This window comes from Tympanuchus pallidicinctus, unplaced genomic scaffold, assembly GCF_026119805.1.
Source record: "Tympanuchus pallidicinctus isolate F22 unplaced genomic scaffold, pur_lepc_1.0 scaffold4, whole genome shotgun sequence".
NCBI classification, from domain to species: Eukaryota; Metazoa; Chordata; class Aves; order Galliformes; family Phasianidae; genus Tympanuchus; species Tympanuchus pallidicinctus.
The window spans coordinates 19198872-19219732 of record NW_026294758.1 but is presented as its reverse complement, the minus strand read 5'-3'; the positions used below and the strand labels follow the sequence as shown (position 1 = coordinate 19219732).

Below are 20861 nucleotides of genomic sequence, written 5' to 3'. Positions count from 1 at the left end.
ACAAGAGGCACCCCTGCTAAGTATGGCCTGCAGCTTGATTGCTGGAGATGCTGCAGGATGACAGTGCATCCCTCAAATAAAATGACGATTACAGCTCATTCTGATGCATATCTATGTATGAGTGGATAAACACTTCCACGCGTGTGTTTGTTGTCAGTAGTGGGGAATGGACATAGCTGAGTTTTGTAGCAAAGGCTCTGTTTAATTGCCCTCTACACTGCCTTGAGCTTTAATGACCTACGTTTTGCTCCATCGCTGCTTCCTGTGCTCCGTTTCTTGGTTGTTCTGCCTTGCAGGAGGTGTTTCTAAAGCTGCTGTAGCGCTCTTACACCACTCAGCAGCAGCAGCCCCTGCTGCCCTGAGCTTGCATGTGGATTTGTTAAACACAAGCCAGTTACAATGAATCCATTTTTCCCTGATGTAAGTGAGGGCCCGCTCCTTGTCTGAAGCAGCGCATTCTGCTCTGTAGGGTCAGTGAAATTATTATATATTATAGAATTTGGGAGCTTTTTCTCTCTTGCCCTTAACAAGACCCAACATGGTGCAGAAATGTTGAAGTCCAATGTGTGAGGAGAGTAACTACCTTGCTTCCCTTCATATTTTTCTTTTTTAAAGGTGAGAGGCTTGCTTTCATGCCAGACCATACACAGCAAAAAGTGTGTCTGGTTGCAGAAGTGAGGAAGACTTGACAAGGAATCATCTTGAAATTCAGGCTGGGGTTTACATTCAAAACAGCTGCGTAATAGGAACATATTTGATTAGCCTACCAAGAACTCATGACTAGACGTAAAATCTCCTTTGTCATACTTATTTGAATTCTTCTTAATTATTTGCTGGAAATTGACAGTGTTTTCCAGCCAATGCCAAAGGAGTGATTCATGCCTTCTATGGCTTTCTGAATGCACTATGAAAGAATATTAAATATTAAATGCCCTTGATGATGCTGGGATTCTGAGGCATTATGAGAACTGTCATTTTTATTCTTGTTGAAATTTTTCAGTTATAAATGTGAAATTGATTTTATATTTTGAAAAGCAAACACCTCAATTCTACCTCCTTATCTTGGACATAATCAGACTTTGTATCTACAACCAGAGCTAAACCAAGCAGTGTAGCTCAATGAGGATCTTTAGTTAGTTAGGATAAGGCAGATTAAATTCATTACCTGAAGCAATTTGCAGAAGGCTGCTAAGCAAGCCAGTGCTTGAGCTGAAAGCATAACATTTTTTGCAAGCAAAATTCTGAAAGTTTCAGATTGTGAATGTGTGACAATATTCTAAGACGTACCTCACAAACCTAAACCACTAATAAATGGATGGTATATTATTAACATCACTTTAATGATATAAAAATCCTTCAATGCACTATTGCTGGCTGCATGTGTTTGGCTTTTTTTGTTTTGTTTTGTTTTTCTAGCATTAAAATTATTAAGGATAAGCTTGCAAGGTACTTAATAAAAAAGCACATGTGTAGTTGATTGAAATTTTGAAAACAGCACTTTACAGTGAAATCATGTCTGATGCCTTGAAGTTCTAAACAGCAGCAGCTGGGAATATATGCAAGTACAAAAATAATTCTGTCACCGTGTAAAGCTGGAAGGTATAACAAGTAGAATTAAGATATCCTGTTAAGATGTTCTAAGAACTTCTGTCTAAGGTAAGCCTTAACTTGGAAGGATACTTCACCATGCAGAGTCTTTGGTGAGAAGACTCGGTCAAATTTCTGTGCTTTGGAGCCTGGTTCTCCTGCTGGTCTTCCAGACTGCAGTATTTATGGGGCCAGGCTCATAGGCAGTTGGTAAGCTTCCCTATTTATAATCATTTTGAAATCTTAAAATAATAGTTTTTAAGTAAAAAATCAGGTTTTTGTAATCCAGCTGAGAGCCCAACTAAATGAACATTATTGCTGGATTAGCACAAGTGAGAGGTAGCATTAAGAAAGAGAAGAGCTGGTGTCATCATTGGTAAGCTGTATTTATCATGAAACACGGCACTATAGTCCAAAATACCTTTTCGGTTCCTGAATTAGGCTCTAGTTCAAAAAGGCACTTAGACATATGATCTAACCCATCTCTAATCAGGAAGGCATTTTACCACTTGTTTAACTCCATGCCCATTTGAATACTTCATTAACCAGGGATCAGTGGGAGCAGAATAATTTCTTAATTGAAGAGTTTCAGAACATTTTTTCAAATTTTCTGTGTCCAGGGAGTTCCTCAGCATCAGAGGGACTGTGGATGTGAAAAAAACCACTCATGGCCATGGCAGAGGAACATAGTCTCTAGGCTTGCCATCCTGAAGTCCTAGACAGCCATGTCTGTACAAAGCAGCAGTATTGCCACTGGCCAGCCAGCACCCTCAAGGAATTTGCTCCATCTCTGAATATATTTGCTCAAACGCAGGCCCACAAGTGCATTTGGCCATTGAGGTGGGCAGGAGTTAATGAGTGCAGCTCGGCTGTGTAGTCATCGTGCTGTCCCAGCTCACTGCCTCACTGCGAAACAAAGAGGTGCCAGTCATGGGGTGAAGGTGGTGCTGAATCTGAAGGAAACAATAAAATACAGAGGTCTTATTTCTGCTGTTTCTGCTCACTGGCAGAAGAGCCCAGCTGATGGCATTACAGGTCTTTCAATTTCTTAAATGCTCCTTTATCACACAGCAGAGTCAGTTGTCATTAATCTGACCAATGGCTGTGCTTATCCTAGATTTTGTGACTGAGTAGAAGTCGGGCAAGTGAGTCAGTGTCATTGATAAAAAAACCCTGACATTCATGGTTTGATGTTGAGTTTCTGTGTCTCACGTAGTGCCACAAGCTCTGCTTCTGATTAGGATGAAAGAAAGTCAGTGTCTCACATTTCTCTTGAAGATGAAAAGATTCGAAAAACCTTTTGGTTCCCCTGAAATAACAGCCCATTTTATGGCAGTTTTCAGTTTCAATTAGTGGCTGCAGCTATTTAAAATATAAACATACTCTGAAAAGTCCATTTTGTTCTGTAGTTCTGTTGTTTTTTCAAATCACTGTTCTTGTTAGCTATGGCTATTGTACTTAGAGAAAAATGTTCCTGGTGTAAATGTGCATAGGTGAAGCCAATACAGAAAGTTCTGGCACAAAGGAAATATAAGCTTGCTCAAATATAAACTTTTCAAAAGCACCAAAGTTTGTATTCCATGCTCCAGACACTTCCAAGAAACATTTCTGACACACCTATGTGGGCACTGGAATAATTCCAGTATAGTTGTTTTGGCCTGAGGGTAAAAAGATGGTTTGGATATGGTGCTTCCTCCTGTTCCTGGCTCCTCTATTGACCAGAAGTCAACAGGAGGTCCTCTATGGGCAGGTGGTCTTTCCACGTATGGCCCTCTTACACCCAATTTATTAAGAGGACTAATTATTCTGCTGACATTGATCTATGTACCCTCATGTCTAAGCCTGAATATGTGTTTGGGGTTTTATGTTTGTAGCACTCATGTTTTCCTGCATTTTCTTAATGGCTTGGCATCACTTCTCCTCAGTCACATATGGCTGCAAATGACCAGAGGACTTAAAAAAAAGTGGAAGAAAGTGGTGGGAATGGGGAAAGACATACAAGCAGCAATATCACTTGTATTCAATTCACTTTCCATCAGGTGAAAAATTAGATGTATGTGTGTGCGAATGACAGCCTGTCCCATTTTTGCATTTGCAGTTCCTGTAGAGAGGCAAAATGAAGTTTTCTCTTTATGTCATTTGATCTGAGAGATGGGGGTTTTAGTGAAGGCTTTTGGAAGGACTCAAAGGGAGAGAGTGCTGGCATCAGTCCAAGGGAGATGGATTAAAGAGAGGAGATTGGTGGAGCGCTGAAAGGAGAAATAAATTAATTTTTTGCACCAAGTGCGATAGCCAGCTCTTCCCACACTATGGCTGCTGGCACTGATGCTGCTTATTGAGCCTGCCCACTTGCTTTGGGTCACCCTTCCATCTTTAAATAGTGCACTTATTTAATTTGAAGAAAGTGCTTGCAATCAATAAAAAGAGATCCTTTTATCTTCCTCATCAATCTCTTATTAATGAACATGCACTTTTTTTCTTGTTAGCTTCTTGGTTACGGTGCTTTTAATTTCTCAATGTATGGGGGAAAAAAGGGAATGTGATCGAACATATGATGGAACAATTAATGCCATATATTGCTGCTTGTGTCTTCTGAAGAATTGATGTGGTCTTAAAAAAACAACAATGGCCTGGGGGGTGACCACTTGCCCTGTGGTCCTATGAGCGTCCTTTCTTAAGCTGCGACCCAGTAGACCTGAAAATTGCACATGACCGCCTGTGGAGGCGGTTACATTCCTCATGTCCCATTAGCTGCAAGAGCAGATGATCCTTAGAGAATTATGTGGATTGCTGACATTTTATTTAAAGCAGTTAGATATTCAGAATACAGTGATTTCCATGAAAACGCCAGGCCTAATTTTTCCAAAAACTTCAGCACATTTAGGTGTGATTATGATAGGAGCAAGGGGCCAGCTGAGTGAAATGGCACTATTTGCTCTAATTTGCTGGGTACTGTCAGTTATGGTTATTCATCTGCTCGTGTTTCATTCACATCTTTATGGCTGGCCATAGAGGGTGTTCATCCACAGCAAGGTAATTCAAATTCAGCCTCCTTTTAGGGCTTGTAAAACTGAAGAAGCAGATACATTTTCTTCATCCCCATCTCAGGCTGAAAGTTAATGCCTTGTGTTTCTTTCTCAGTCTTGTGGGAATGGAACTTAGCAAAATAACGCCTGATTCTTTACCAAAATTCTCCACAAAATAAAATTACAGTTTCATAAGCCTGTGTGTTTCAATCTGCCACTTACACCTGGCAAGAGTCCAAATCAGTCACACATTAGCTTCATTAGTCTAGAATCATACCACTTTTTCCTGTAAGCCGAAGCGATCCGAGCTGTATAATAATCAGAAATAAATCTCTGCATTAGAACCTGACCTAGCTGCAAACATGCAAGTAACCTCCTTCCTTTTTGTTCTGCACTGGTCACTGAAGGGCTACTGCAGTAAAATTTTGTTACCTTCAGGTCCACGCTGCCTCTTGTTTTCTCCCAGGTTTCCCTTTCTACTAACCAGCTGCTGCTCTTTTCCAAACCATTCATCTCCCCTGCCTGGGCCATAACCCATGGATAAGCTGGGCATGCCAGTGCCAGTACAGAAATTCTAAAGGCCCCAACCTGCAGCTGCCGGAAGGGAATGCCTACGTTTCTATGGGGCAGCGGAGACCCCAGCCAGCAGCACATCCCAGTTAGGCTGACCCGGCCCTGCCTTCAGCCACCTGTGGAGCAGTGCCAGAGAGGCACCGGCTGGTGGGTGATGCGGTATAGCATCCCTCCCTGCCCCTCCTGCGGTAAGGGAACAGCGGAGCACAGCGGGAACGCCACGGCTGGGGCGTAATATGCTTCCGCGGGCTCCCCGCGGGGAAAGAGGAGGAGGAGGAGAAGGAGGAGGTCTGAGCGGAGCTGGCGGCGCGGTGCTGGGGCAGGTCCGGAGGTGCCGCGGGGAATGATCGTGCGGCAGCTAAGGAGTCTGCAGCCGGGCAGGGAGCCAGGGCCTCGCGGAGATGCTGCGGCCGCCGAGGCGGGGAGCAAGGAGAAGCGCGGGGAGGAGCAGCAGAAGCCGCCCCGGCTGTCCTCGTTAGGCACAGTATCCCCGGCAGGGCGAGGAGGGAGAGATGCAGCCGCATGAAGGGAGCTCTAGAATGTCCCCACCGCGCTCCCGGGGCTGCGCACACAGCCGGGCCGACCGAGGTCAGCAGCGGTGATGGGCTGACATCCCTCCATCCACCTGCACAGCGTTATCTGTGGAGGCTGTGACTTCCAAGGAAAGTGCAGATCTCCATGTGTGTTTCCATTCACCTCAGCAGCAGAAAGATGTGAGCAAATTATTACAGGAGAATATAAGAGGAGGGTTAGTTAGCCCAGAAGGCCAGCACAGGGAATGTGTACCTGACAGTGGTATAAAGGTAACACAAATACCAGCTTAAAGAGGCAGCATCAGGGAAAAGCTTCTCACTGGAAGTAAGTAGATTAGAAAATAAGGCATGAATGAAGATGTCAGGACACTTTAAAAAACTTGCATCAAGCAATCAGCTGCTGGTTCTCAGCTTTGAAAAGCAACTCTTCATCTTCACACTTGAGCAGTAACCTGTGTGTGTGGAAGTACATCTCCCTCCCAGATTAATCACTCAATCCAAGAAAGGATTCAGTCTTCCATAGGCATCTTGCTTGTGTTTGTACCCACAGGCCATCACTGTAGACACAACAAGGCTGCTCTGATGTTCCCTCTTCTATGGCTGTGATGTTGTTACTGCTGTTTGAAATACGTTTTGAGATACTTGAAAGAGACTGTGCTCATGCAAAATGTTTTCAGCTAAGTAGCACATGTGCCTGATAATAAAAGGAGATGTGTAACTGTGCAGTGCAAGCTGTTCATTCTGTCTCAGGCTACTGATCACATCATTAACCTGAGGACCAGACACTTCAGCAGTAATGTAGACTTGATTGTATGATGATTTATCTTTTTACATTCTTCCAGGGACTGTTATCACTGCTTTAAGGTAAATTCTTGAATGTAGCATCATGATTACTTCAGTTGGCTACTGCAGTCTCACAGGAAGCTGTGTGATCAGGCATCCATCAATTAGTCCTTGACAGGAGAGTCTGTGAAAACAGTATGGGAATCGTTGAGACTTTGACAAACCCTTTTTAATGTGAATGTTATTAATGTTCCATTGGAAGTCTTTGTGAATGGGAGGATTATGAGGCAGAGAGAAGAGATGAGTAGAGACAGGCATCTTTTTAGTCACTACCAAAAATATACCATTACAAATGAAATTCCATTTTGGATACCATACTGACAAAAAATAAAATAAAATAAAAAATTAGTTCAGGGCAGCTTGAAGCATTTGATTCTTTGTTTCATTATGTATCCTGCAATCATTTACACTAGGGTAGCAGGGGTGTTCCTATTGCTAAGCCTTTGGTGCAGACATTTTTGCTGAGGAAATTGAGCTGAAAAATCTCTCTCCCTTTAGACATATTGTCTCACAGGTGCACTTCTCTGTTGGAGACAGGAGGGGTAGGGAATAAGGGCAGTTCCAGGCTTTGTTACCTGCCTTACTCTGTGCTCTTGGAGATGGGAGTTAGTGCTAGACTCAGGTGGAGGTGAGGAGTGACAGCCACATTTAGGAACAAAGTGGAAGCCTTGTTAATAACACAGTTCTTTGGGTTTTCACTTTTTTATTTTACTCTAAGGCAGAGTGAGGACATAATTTAGCAGCAGCCGCCTTTCAAGAATTATGTTGGGAAGCTGGCTGTATTGCAAAGGTTTTGCCTTTTTTTGGTTTTGGATGGTTTTGGAAGGGAGGTTAAAAACAGAATATATATATATTTTTTTTAAAATGTAAAACGATGTCTATAAATGAAATGGAAATTTGTCAGAAGTGGGAATTTTTTTACTTTTCTTTTTTATTTTTTGCTGCTTGACCTAATGTGCATTATTCTTAGTGGATCGAACTTACTCAGAGGCGAGGAAAGAAACGCTCTAGGTGTTAGGCGGGGAGAAGCTGTTGCGGGAAAGCGGGCTTCCCCGGGGAGGAATCGGGTGTTGCCAGCCTCGGCGAGCCCCGCGCAGCCCGGCGCGCTCCCACCGACACCCGTCCTCCCCCGCCGGTGTCTGCCCTCCTCCGACCGGCTGGAAAGAGAGAGCGGGCGGCAGCGCACAACTCCTGCCCGCTCCCTCCCTTTGATTTGATGGCCTTTATTCTTCCTAATTGGATAAAATAGGAAGTCACTGACAGTCCTGCGTTGCTGGGTGCACTGATTTCCCTCAGACCAGCCCTGCAGAGGGCGGGGGGTGGGGACGGGAGGAAGGAGTGAGCCTGTACATCAGAGAAACAGGCTGCGAGGGGGCTGGGGGAGCGGGGCGGGGGGGAAGGAGGAAAGTGAATGAGCTCTCAAGAAGGACAAAGAGGGAGGGGAGAGAAAGGGAGTTACCATCGCCTTGGCATCGCTCTTCCTTTCAAACCTCTGTGTAATGATATTGTTTGCAGTGATGCTCAGACAGCGAGCACCTGCTGCTCTGTAATGATTCAGCCTCTTTCAGCCGCCGCTGTAACGCGACAGGATGCTGCTGCTACTGTCACTTCTGCCGCTGCCGCTGTTGTTACAGATTTTGCTTTTGCTCCTTCTACCGCATGACAATTGTTTTCCTCGCCTAAGCAGATACCAGCCTCAGATGCTCAAGGTGAGAGTCTTGCCTTTCGCTCTGGGCTATTGGTTCACTTAATCCGGTCAATTTGTTCGCTGCTCGTGGTTGTCTTCCTCCCCACCCTCCTTCCCCCTGTTTTGTTTTGTTTTGCTTGCTTTCGGGGGGACGCTTCTTCCCTCACTCAGAAAAGCTGGAATTGCTTGAGAGGCATATAAGGAATTATAAAAGTGCCCAGGAAACAAGAGCGCAGTGACTGCAGAGCTGCCTTTGGCTTCAGCAAGGCAGCGTGAGCAGTAGAGGGCTTGGGCAGGGGGTGGGAGGGTCTCCTTTTTCCCTTGCGTCCCTCTTCTCCCTGTTCAGATGATGTTGCTGAGCTCGGACCTTTCTTTGACTCCTGCCCTGTGATTTTTGCTGAGCGCTGTGACTGTTACTCCATCTCTTTTTGTCTGTATTTCACAGTAATGGACTGTGATAGAGTTAAGGCCTTTTGGAGGTGAGCTGTGTCAGAGCTCAACCATGTCTGAAGTAGCCACCGAGACTTTCCCCAGCCCTTCTGCTCAGTTGAGCCCTGATGCATCCCTTGATGGGCTCCCGGCTGAGGAGAACATGCCGGGGCCTCACAGAGAGGACAGCAGGGTCCCAGGGGTGGCAGGCCTGGCCGCGACCTGCTGTGTGTGCCTGGAGGCAGAGCGACTGAAGGGCTGCCTCAACTCCGAGAAGATCTGCATTGCCCCTATCCTGGCTTGCCTGCTCAGCCTCTGCCTCTGCATTGCTGGCCTCAAGTGGGTCTTTGTGGACAAGATTTTTGAGTATGACTCTCCTACACACCTTGACCCTGGGAGGATAGGACAAGACCCAAGGAGCACTGTGGATCCTACAGCTCTGTCTGCCTGGGTGCCTTCAGAGGTGTATGCCTCACCCTTCCCCATACCTAGCCTTGAAAGCAAGGCTGAAGTGACAGTGCAAACTGACAGTTCGCTCGTGCCCTCCAGACCCTTCCTTCAGCCTTCTCTCTACAACCGCATCCTAGATGTTGGGTTGTGGTCCTCTGCTGCACCATCACTGTCACCAACTTCCCCGGAGCCTACCAAGGCATCTCAGGCACAAGCAACAGAAACCAGTCTCCAAACTGCTCCAAAACTTTGTAAGTAGAAGCTATGTGTTTCTTTTCGTTTTCCTTTCCACCAAAAAAAAAAAAAAAAAAAAAAAAAAAGCCCCTAACTGCAGCTGTTCTCCCAGGGGGTCATATGACTGACATGTGCTGACTGCTGAGATTGGTACCACATTTCTGAACTCTAGCAAAGTGTGCATAGCAGTGAGCACAGCTTCATCTGGGACCTCTGTAAAGACTTAGTGCCATCTTTTTCTCTGTATCCACCTGTAAGGAGGCATGTGATTTACATCAAGGGTTTACCTGAAATACTATTCCATATGGTCTGTCAGCCTGTTTCTCTTATGAATTTGGTTTGTGTCCTGTACTGGGTCTTCCATTTGTGTTCATTTTCTTTGCCTTGCTTGCAGAGCATTTCTGCTACCTCCTTCCTGAAGTTCCGCTGTTGGCAGGCATCCCTGTCATCCTGAAGCAATCAGGCAGAAGAGTGGGAAAGAGTGACAGTGTATTTGTAGTTAGAGAATGGGAGTTACTGAGGAAGTGATTAATTTGTGATCTTTCCCTTTCTTTTAAGAGCATAGCACACATTTCTCTGTATCTGTCCCCTTCTCTAGGTGCTGAATCTTGTTGAACATGAGACAATAACTCATTGCTTTCTGTGGGGCATTTCAGAAAAGGGATTCTTGTCCATGCAAAGGGAGTGTGAAACAGTTTTCAAATTAGTCTTTGTTCATCCTTGAAGTGAAAAACATATCCAGGGGTACCTGGATTATTTTCTCAGTAGTGATCATAAAGCATCAGAACACCACATTGTTGAAATGTAATTTCTTTGACATTCCTCATTTTAACCCATCAAGTCTGAAGCAAAGCAAGCCAGCAGTTTCTGAGCTGAATAAAACTGTGCAACTCCAGTAAAAAAAGAAGGTAGCATGCTATTGCGCCAACAGCACAGGGCTGTGGTTTCCTTCAGATAGCTGCAGTGATCAGAGTGTGCAGCTTAGTTCCTTGCAAATTGTCTTGCAGGACATTCTTCTCTCTTGTGCCTTCCCTGTAGTGCCCCAAGATACCCACCTTGTAAGTGTTACCTGCTCAACCTCACCTTGCAAACCCGAAGGCACCATAAGTTCACTTCTGAGTTTAGCCCCACCAAGACTGGACTCAGTATAGATACGTGGCAATTGGACTAGCTAGGACATTTTTGGGCCAGCACCTTTGCAGGTGAAAAAGAGCATGATTACAGTGATTTCAGCAAAGATCCTTCCAGCAGAGAACTAGCATTGATCAACTGACTGTTAGGAATGATTCCAGAATCACAGAAATGAAATTTTAGATATTTGCATAGAATGCCTGCAGGCTTTTGCTTATATAATGGGTGACAGTGGAATACTGGACTAACAGTAATTCATCTGATGGAAATAGTCTGATAGAGAAATATTACTGTGCCAGCTTTTTTTGTGGGAGGTAAAACATCATTTGAATTACTGGGACACTTAACTACCTTTTCAGGTATACAAAACTATGCTCGGTGATATTTTCTTAATCGTTGATGTAGAAAATCTCTTCTGTACTGTGGATATTGTAAGGGGCATCAAGGATATGACAGCTCTTTTTAGTCCAGTCCGTATAGTGACCAGCGAGCACCATCTAGTCAAAATGGCCTCTTTCCTACGTTAGGGAGAAACAACCAAAAGCTGGTTATGTCAAAACAATCCTTGTGAGGCAAGCCTTTCTCAATCACCTAGTAATCTCATTTCATCAGCAAATAAATGAAGAGGAGACAAAAACTCTTTGGAGCAGTTACCAGGAAAAAAAAGCCATTATCTGCTTTCATATCTGCTTACATCTGGAAAGTAAATAGTTGTCCAGAAATCAGGTGGTTGAGTTGGATTTCTTACTGTTGTCTTAATTTTCTTAATATTTTTAAGACAGATAGGAACAGACTGAAAGGAAAGGGAGAACTTGCATCAATTTGAGCTCAGGTTGCACTGAGGGAGAAGGTTGTGTAGCCTGCAGTGAGTCTAACCGTGGTGCGTAATTCTGGCAGTGCAAAGGGCTGAAGCTCTAATAAAACAGAGCTGCAAAAGTGCACTGCAGAAGATCTGCCTAAGAATTAAAGTAAGCATGAAATGAATGATTTGGACAGCTCTAAAAGAACTGTCTTGGGGTTTTTGAAACAGCTGCATTTCAAACACGTTGTTGCATTTTATGTAGAGCAAGATTTGTTGGAGAGGTTGACAGATTGCATCAACGGTAACTTTTTTTTTTTTTTATGAGTGCTTTTGACAGCTATAAAATTTTGAGAGATGGCTTGGAAAGTAGCATCTGTAAATTGAATTGTCCCTTCTTTTGCCTCAGTGTCCTTTTTGCTGTTCCAGGCAGAAGGAGGTAACTTGTTCCCAGAAATTCCCTTTCATACTATAATATTACTTTCTTTTTCAGTGCAGAACTAAAAAAGAACTGATAGATTTCATATTCTGTGGTACTGCTTCCGAACCAAGCCCTTCTGTGAATTTCCAAATCCTTTTCTTCTACTCTCTTTTCTGTCTTACTCAGCATATTCCCCTTAAAGCTGTATCCTTCAAGGTCATCCTCTGTTGAGAGCTAATTGATTCTTCTTTCTCCTGGAGCCTGGGAGAGAAAGCAGAAGAGAGACAATCCTAGTAATTGTGTCTGGTACATTAGATTCAAGACTGGTCTCCCTTCTATTATTATGCTTTGCCCTTTATCAATACAGAAAAAAAATTACTTCCTTTCTAGTTAGTTACCATCTTATATTATAATAGCACGTCTCCTTTACTGAAATAGAAAGGAAAGGTGAATGTTTTAAAGGTGAACATTTTAAAGTTGAGAGTGTCTATGCTAGTGCAATTACTCCAGAGAAGGTTTCTCCGCGTGCAGGATATAGTATTACTCAATAAGCTACAATCTCCCTTCCTTGTGAAGACAAGCACATTGTAAAAATGCTAACATAGTTCAGCAGCTAAATTTTACTTCTGCCTTAGTCATCACCTTCAAATACAGTTCCACCATTTATCTAGGTTAGTGACCAACACGCTTCCTTTGTACTGTCAGATCTGTATTTCAGTAACTACATCCATACATCTGCAAACAAGGCATTCTCCTCTGTACAGATGTTTTCGTGGTCTATTCTTCCCACTAAGTGATTTCTTCCTAAACAAATCCACCTTTCAGATTAGTCTGGAAAGGAGAGGGCTGACTGGCCAGAGTGCTTTAGGTCTGCACGGGAGACATGAGTACGTAGCATTGTGCTCTCAGCATCAGAAGCAGCTCCATTTATGTCTACCTCACATGCAGCTTCTTGTAACACTCTCAAAGCCCTCTGGTCCCTCCAGCTCCTACAGGGCTGCCTTTCTGGGGTGCCAAAGGGCACTTCTGTCCTTTGGCTGTGCCTGAAGAGAAGATGCCCAAGACCTGGGCTGTTCCTGCATTCTTTCCACTTTGGCCTCCCTGGCTCCTTGGGGTGCAGGGGGTTGACGGGTCAGCTACATCTCCATCCCACTACCTCCATGTTCTCTGAGCTTTTCTGGGCCAGCCTGGAAAACGAGGTGAAGAAGAGAAAGCACTGCATGCTGCTGTTAACCAGCCTTGCCTGGGACCACTGTCTTCTCCTTTTGCTAATTTCAGGTGCCTCTTCAGGTGCATTGAACAACCATTAGCAAAAGCTGCTGCTTTCTTATCCTGGGTAGAAAAAATGTTGGAAAAAATTCCACAGTGGACATTTACCTATGAAATGATCTTGACTGTCCTCCAAAGTAGTCCAGTCATGATGGCTGAATTTCTTGTGTCATTTTAGGGTTATGATGGGAAAAAGTCAAAAGAAAACTGGCCTGTCACTTAATTTGATATACTACTGCAAAATCTCCTTGCGAGTTTCTCTCTCTATCTGCCAGTTTCACTTCTTCATTCTCAGTTCTGAGTCCGATGTCCTTTCCTGTACAGCCAGTGATTGCAAAGGTCTGTGTTTTATCTCTGTGGCAAGCTGGAGGGAGCCTTTCCCTCTGGTTTACAGATGTTGCAGCCCAGGGAAAGGTTTCAATTCATGGATGGTGAGGATTTGCCGATAGCAGCTTGTCATGTGTTTGTTCTTTTTTCTCAAAAAGGCCAGTTTTACCCTTGCTCTGCAGTTCGGAGCCCCACTGCAACACTGTAGGGTTAACTCCATGCCTGGCAGCATCTGGCAGCATGAAGGTCATAGAGCTGCAGGTGGAGGTGATGCACAACAGGTTGTTTAGCAGCTTTTCCTGTTTTCACTGTTAGGTAGGACAGCACTGCAAAGGAGGCTGCTTTTTCTCCAGTGCATTAGAACATCTTAGAGCATGTGTTATTCCATATGTGATACAATATTGTTGTTGATTAGCCTCAAACATCTAAATGCCTGCATGAGAAAGCTAAGCTGCCTCTGCTTCCTGGTCAGCATTAAGGAAGAGACCTTGCCTAGGGTGGTTATCACAGTGCGACTTGGAAGAGTCACTCCCTTCCTCCAGTAAGTTTTGGCAATGCAACAATTCCAAGACTTGTCTTGAAAACCGGGACTTTTCTTTGTCAAGCCCTGTGAATTAACAATGTCTTGTCATGAGACAGTTATAATTAATCATGGCCCAGATACCAGACAAGTTCTAAGCCTAACTTTAGAGTGTAATATAGACATACTGATCTCAGTAAGCTCTGAAGACAAAACTAGCCCTCCATTAACATGAAGCAGTAAAGCAAGTGACAATTTACTGAGCCATCCGGTCTTTTTATGCCTCAGACACTTCTTTCTCCACTGTCCCAAAGGTTGTGATGACTTACACGTCCACAGCAGTACGGCAGTAATACCCAAAGTAGGGTGCAGTTGGGCTGATGGGATAAGATGCATAAGATGCTGCAGATTTCAGGGAGTTCACGTCCTTGATTAAGCTTTCCAAAGAGGTAATCAATTTATGCATATTTTCTCTCTCCAGCCCAATCCATCACACTGCCTATAAAACACCTTCAATAAGCACACAGTTTGGCCAGATTAACTTATTACTATTTTGATTTTTTATAGTTCTCTGCCTTCCCCATTGTTAAGACTCACTGCTTGCACAGAAAACTTCTTTCTTCTAGTAAGCATGCAGAGGGAAACTGATCACTTCTGCATTTCCTTCTCTTGTAAAAGCACCCCCACAGCTTTTAAAACATGAATGCAGTTTTTCTTGCACACATAAAGCATCATGGGCAGAGCACAATGGAGAAAATGTTCTGAAGTATGTTCTCATAGTAATAGTCTCTATTTCTGAAGAGTAGCTTCCACTTGTATACCTTTTTAAAAGCATATGTGAATACAGAAATACGCCGTAGCTACACGGAATCTATGACCACTCTTCATTAAAAATGACAGCTGGGACTGTACTGCATCAAAAGTTTCTAAGCAAAATAGATTTTTTTAAAAAATTAAAAAATGAAACAAAAACACAGCAGTGTTTGGATCACCAAAATGATCATCTTTTTAGTATCTGTGGTACTTGTGAGTGAAATGTTTGATTTCCTATTTGTGCACTGTAAATAAAGACATACAGCTGCCCCACCTCAGATTTGCAGTGTCTCACCCCCAGGCACAGAGAAACCTTGGGCAACTGTCTCAGCATCAGATGAGAAGGTAGAATTTGGCTCACTGGAGCATAGGCAGCAGGTTAATTGTAATGCAGAGCTGAAACAATACAAATGAGCGTTTTCATCATTTGCAGTCTTGCTAATGGAGATGCAATAGATTTGCTGCAGAAATCCAACTCGGAATCAATAGCAATGCAATGAGGCAGCTGGTTCAGGGAGAGCACATGTGATGCCAATCTACTGCAGACAGTACCTGGGAAGAGACTGCTTTAGCTCTGCATCAGGAAAGCCAGACAGCCCTAGAAAGTGCCACAGGAGGTGATGAGAGACTTCTAAGAGGAAAGAGCTGGCTTGCCCAGGATGGGGCAGTGTTAGGAGCAGAGGCTTTGTGTGGCTGAGGGGAAGGAATTCTTTCCTTTGAGGAAATCAGACTATTTTGGACCCAAATTCTGTTTTTGCTACAAGGTACTAAGGGAAGCAAAAAAGGACGTCCTCGTGCTTAGGGTTAGGTTCAGGCCATGTGAAATCAGGAACGGATGGAGGCATGTTGCCTCTTGGAGATGGGTAGATGAATTTGGAGCATCTCTGGTGAAGGACTTCCTGCCCTCTCACTGCCCAGACAGGCTCTAAAGACGAGCAGGCACTGTCTTTATGTGGATTGCTTTATGGTAGTCATGCTGGCTACCCTTACTATTTATACTGCAGACAGCTCAATGTCCTGGGGAGAAAACACTGTGAATTACATCTTGCTCCTTCACATTAAAATGTTTTGTGGAGGCCCAGACTTGGTAGGAGGTACACATTAAACTCGAGAGCCAGAGCATGACTGTCATTTGGCAATTAGAGAGATTTCAAAGCAGCAAGGAAGAAATAACTATGCTACAGTTTTGGCCAGTGTAAGGCTGATGTGACTGCTTATTTACAACCTGTCCTGTCTCATCCTGTCTACTGTCCTCCCCCAATTCCTAGGAGAGGCTTAGTCATGAGGCAGAAGGTTTTAGCCAGCAAAAGATAGGCAGGAGCAAATCCATGGGGACATGGCTGGTTGCCCCTCTGGACTGCTCTGAGCTAAACTAGAGGCAAGTTCATTCCAGTGTAGACAAGAATGGTGAGACTGTGGCACCCATCTATTACATTTCTCCTGTGTAGTTTTATGATTAAAACCTCATTCTAATACATATCAGAGAGTGTATTCAGCTATTCCACATATGCTTTCACTGCCCCCCACCCCCACTTTTTTCTTTTTGTATCTATGTTTCATTCTGGAACTTGCTGGCAGTGCATTCTCATAACTCAGACAGCTTTTTATTTTGGCAAAGAATATTGCTTCAGTTTTTGAGATGAAAGGAAATCAATAGTGGGTTGGTAGTCACATGGCACGGGGCGGGGTGAGTATATGGAGCTGTGATCTTAAGCATGATTTGTGACACTGTTCGGCATTTCTGTGGAATTCCTGAAAGAGATCTGAATTTTACAATTTTTAACAGTCAATTAATTCACATGATTAGACAGATCAAAGGAGAGAGAGAAAAAAAAAAAGAAAAAAAAAAAAAGAGTATCAAGCTTCTTCAAAAGCATTTCAGGTAAGAAAAAAAAAAAGAAAAGGACTGCAAGCTCACAAAAAATAACTTGAGTCATCTAAGGTGCTAACAGTCTAAAGCTGAGGGGACTGGATCTCAGGAAGAATTAGAGTTACTTATCCTTTCCACTATTCTAAATTAATCTCTGTAATGAATTTAGTTTTTCAGCTTGAACAAAATGACCTGAATTTTCACTGGCGTATTTTCTGGTCTGTAACTCTATAAAACCTAGAAGAGCATTGAGATGCTCTAGTCCATGAACAACATGGCACAGAGAATCTTCCTGATAGTTTCTTCCAGACATCCCATTTGTGGTGTCAAAACCAAGAGAAAGATTGTGTTTTCACATATTCCATCATTCTCTTTGAAACAGGACCACGCATACTGATTTTGAAATACGTGTTTGTATTCTGGATGTTCATTCATTTATATCTTTCTCACCTAGATTTAAAATCTCCTTAATGACATCTGTTTCTCCTCTTGGGCAGTAGTTATCCAAGTCTTCTTGACAGACCAGGCATGCTGAGCTCCATAATTCTCCCCATGGAGGGAATGGTTTTCAGTCCCTGAATTATTTCAGCCCCCTTCACAACTTTCTTGGTTTTCAGATAAATAGTGCTTTAATTTTGATACGATACTTACACATGAGCTAGTCCAAAATCCCAATAAGGGGCAGTAAAAACTGTTCATTCTCTCTGTCACTGTTAAGAAGCACCAAGATGCATGAGCTACTGCTAGTGCCTACTTAGTGTTTTAAGCAGTAAATAAGTAATGATATCCAGTCAGGGCAAAAGACCCATATGTCACATATAGAGGGGCCCTTTCTGCCCTGCTTCCTGAGCTGTCCCTAGGGCCATGTGCTGCTACTTGCTTGGGTGCAACAACAACTCTAGGGGCCAGTCAAGGGAATAATAAACTGACATCACCGTTCCTTGTCAATGCTGCACTTCAGAGGTTCTTCCATCTTTCTCATTCCACAGCTGCTTCTGTCCTGCTCTGAGGGATACCTCCAGCAAAGCTCCTTGATTGAAGAGTGAAGGAGTTCTGTCATTGGTTCTGACTGTGCAGACTCCATCAGTCACTTGTAGTCATGCTTTCAAAGATTTCTTGCTACTTGCCCTTCAGACATTTCTTGTAATATTGTCCCAAGAATCATTGCATCAGCATACTCATAATTTAGTTTGTCGTCTCAGCTCTTCCAGTATTTGGTTCTTTCTTCCACAAGTGACAGCATCCCCAGAGTATGTATACATGGGAGAGAAGGATTTTGGTGTTAGGGTCTATGAGATTAAATACAGTTGAATAATTACATTTTCTTCTCACACTTCTGTCCCAGTTTGTCTGTTGCATGGACTCAGCCTAATAGGATCAGATGGTCAGGCATCTGGAATCATCACAGGATGTGGGGATTTGGTACCATGATCATATCAAGAAAGTCACAATGTCTGATGATTTCAAGATACGCTTGTATTTTCAAGACAGCACTCGTCAGGCCATGAGTGTGCTCAGCAGAACAGTTATCGTTGTGGAGGTAAAGTGCCTTAGTAAGGGAGACATTTATCAAGGTGAGAGAAACAGCTGCAGGGGAATGGAAGAAGGATCACTTCTGCATCTAGTCTGAACTAGTGGGGAAGCAAACTGGTGTCCTTGTGATAGACAACTGAAGGTTTCCTGCTGGGTTGATGCACATGGCTGGGGAAGCTTGAGCTCATAGAAGCCACAGAAGAACATAAAGCAGCCATGAAAGTACTGGGAAACTGGAAAGAAGCATTTAAATCTGCCAAGTACAGGCAAGCAAGAGACATCTGACCCTTTCTTGTCAGGAACAAAGCAGAAATCTCTATTCCCTAAAGCCACAGATACCTACAATCTGCCTTAGACATTGCAGAAGGTCAGGAGGCAGATTTTTCTCCTGCTGAAGAGCCAGACTATGAATATGAACATCCCATCTTAGGCCATGCTTTGCTTCTCAGCAAACCTTCGCAAAGCAGATCCCCTCACCATCCATCCGTGCTGGCTACATATTCCTCACCAATGCTGAAATCCAAGGAGGTGCCCTTTGTGCCCTGTTGTCTCAGCTTCCCCAAGGGCTGGAGCCACTCTGCTCTGCCTGCACAGCAGCATGGCTCTCAGTCATTGAATTTCCTCCTGTCACTTTGTGCAAAAGCCCTTGGTACACTGCAGTTATCGCCTTATGCATTTTATCAGCCCACCCTGCTTTTTAGAGACTAGGATTTAGCAATAGAGTTAACAGATTGTGAAGGTTTTCACTAACAATTTTTACAAACTGTTTCAGCTGTGCAATGTTCATGACATACAGCTGTGCATGTATTCTGTTGGTGTGCACAGAAAGGCTGCATTTCAGGCCAAACAGCCAATCAATGCAGTAACACACAATCTATTTTTCAAAGTTAATTGTAAGTTATCTCAAAATTCCCCCTGTGCTTTACAGAATGGTGTATGGCCATGAAAACCAACATGTGTGCTGGCTTTTAAATGTTCAGAGATTTGACATGGCTAGCAACCTTTTTGTCAATTGCTACTTCCAAGCATGTGAATTCACCATATAGTGGAGATTAATTGAGATCCCTCAGATAAGTAGCTTTTCAGGCAACCCTGTAATTTTCTTAATTGTTGATAATCAACTGTTTAGCGTTTGCCATTTTCCCTTCTTCAAATTTGGAGAAAGGATTAAAAAGATGTGTTCTGAGTGTACACAGATAACTGGTGACAAGCCCAGGAAGCAGATTTACAGCTGTGAATCAGAGGAAGTATCAATTCCCTTAAGCCACTTAGCCAAGCAGAAGCTGGCAGGGAAGAGGAACTTGATACTGGGAGAAGGGAGATAGTGATGATGGGGAGAAGAACTGAAGGCAAAAAAAAAGCAGAAAATTATTCTGACACCTCCTGAGCAGAGCTGAGATGAACCAAGCATGGCATGTCAGTATGCCAGCACTCAAATAAGAATTTGTTATCCAAACTGCATTGCCCCTAGCTGTTATTTAGCTGGTTCCCCATGTTGCAGACCAGTATGTGTCCGTGCTGTGCTCATGCTTTTTTATAATATAAAAATGTTTTCTCTGGACTTTTACTGATACTTCCAGAATTCTCATGCACATTAACAAGAGGCTGCAGTAGCGCTGCTGTTGGATGCTAACTTACACTTCATTTATACATTAATTTTCACATGTTTCTCTATTTTACAAATGGGTGGTGATGGCATAATGGCAAAACATCCCTGATGATTAATCCAAAATGTTGACTTAATGGAAACACTAAGAATGTTTTTTAAAAACACAGTTTGTAAATACTGTGCAAGTCATTTAAATCCTGCACTTGCAGTGGAAGACTTTAAAATGTCAGTCAATAGGGAAAGATCAGAAAATGACTTCACCATGAATTTTGTATAACCGTAAGTCACATCATAAGAGAAAATTTTGAGTGTTCAGTTATGGCAATGAAACAACACGTCATGTGAAAGTGAACTGAAAATAGACTACTCAAGCTTAAAATCGGCCATATTGGTGAAGAAAAAAGCCAATTTAGTTACTGGCTTTTTTTATCTAAGAGTTAACTGACCTGAATCAATCACACAGTAAGACAATGTGCCCTAGCCATTACTGCACCAATAGCAGCATGGTTGCTTGCTACCCCAAGGTAATTGGTTCATATCTCGACCTCATCAAGAGAGAAGCGTTAGCAAATTCCAGTCACACTCCCTGGTGACTGTTGATGAATGCAAATTCCTTCATTTTTACCACAAGTATTTGAAATAGCTCCTTATGTCCATGCTAACTCTGAGTTCAGTAATTTCTCAGCTCCTTTCTAGCTTCAGCTTGACCTCTGTGTGGCTTGATGTAAAAACAAAAGAAACCTTGGAATGATAATTTGAATTCTAATACAATTCTGCTTTAAATACTGCTAACTTAAAGAGCGTCATGTTCTGTTCTGATGGCGAGTACAGTGAATGCCCACAATACAAAAGATGACTATGTAGCAGAAAAGCTACAGATGGAGAGATACCTGTAAAATTATGAGATATTCCAGGGTTGCTTACTTGCTAACAGAGCTTTCAAAGTTGTCAGGTTTTGACTTTCCTCATGTGATCACAACCTCAGTCTTTCTTGTGCTTCGCTTTCTTGCAGTGCTAGTGATGTGCCCTTTTCTCTATCTGGGCAGCCATCAAACTCACGCTGCTTGGCATTCACAGCAGACTTGGACTAGAGATCTGCTCCGGAATGCAGCTCGTGTTTTGAATTATGCATAAGTCCATCATGGAGGGGCTGCATTTCATGGCCCTTCTTTGGGGGTGATGATGTAAGGAAGTCAAAGTAATATAG

At 43.2% G+C, this 20861-nt stretch overlaps 1 protein-coding gene across 10 annotated transcripts in view; it reads left to right on the top strand.

The window, feature by feature from the left end:
- NRG1 (neuregulin 1) overlaps window positions 1-20861 on the top strand; it is a 285737-nt gene that overhangs the window by 182725 nt on the left and 82151 nt on the right. For 3 of the 10 annotated variants that reach the window (XM_052700378.1, XM_052700376.1, XM_052700377.1), the window contains exon 1: window positions 8652-9379. The exons of 6 other annotated variants lie outside the window; for them this stretch is intronic. In XM_052700378.1, coding sequence (XP_052556338.1) covers window positions 8752-9379 — 628 coding nt within the window. In that variant the 5' untranslated portion in view covers window positions 8652-8751. Of the gene's footprint in view, window positions 1-8608; window positions 9380-20861 lie in introns of those variants that run through there. One more of the 10 variants, XM_052700385.1, reaches the window with a different exon arrangement.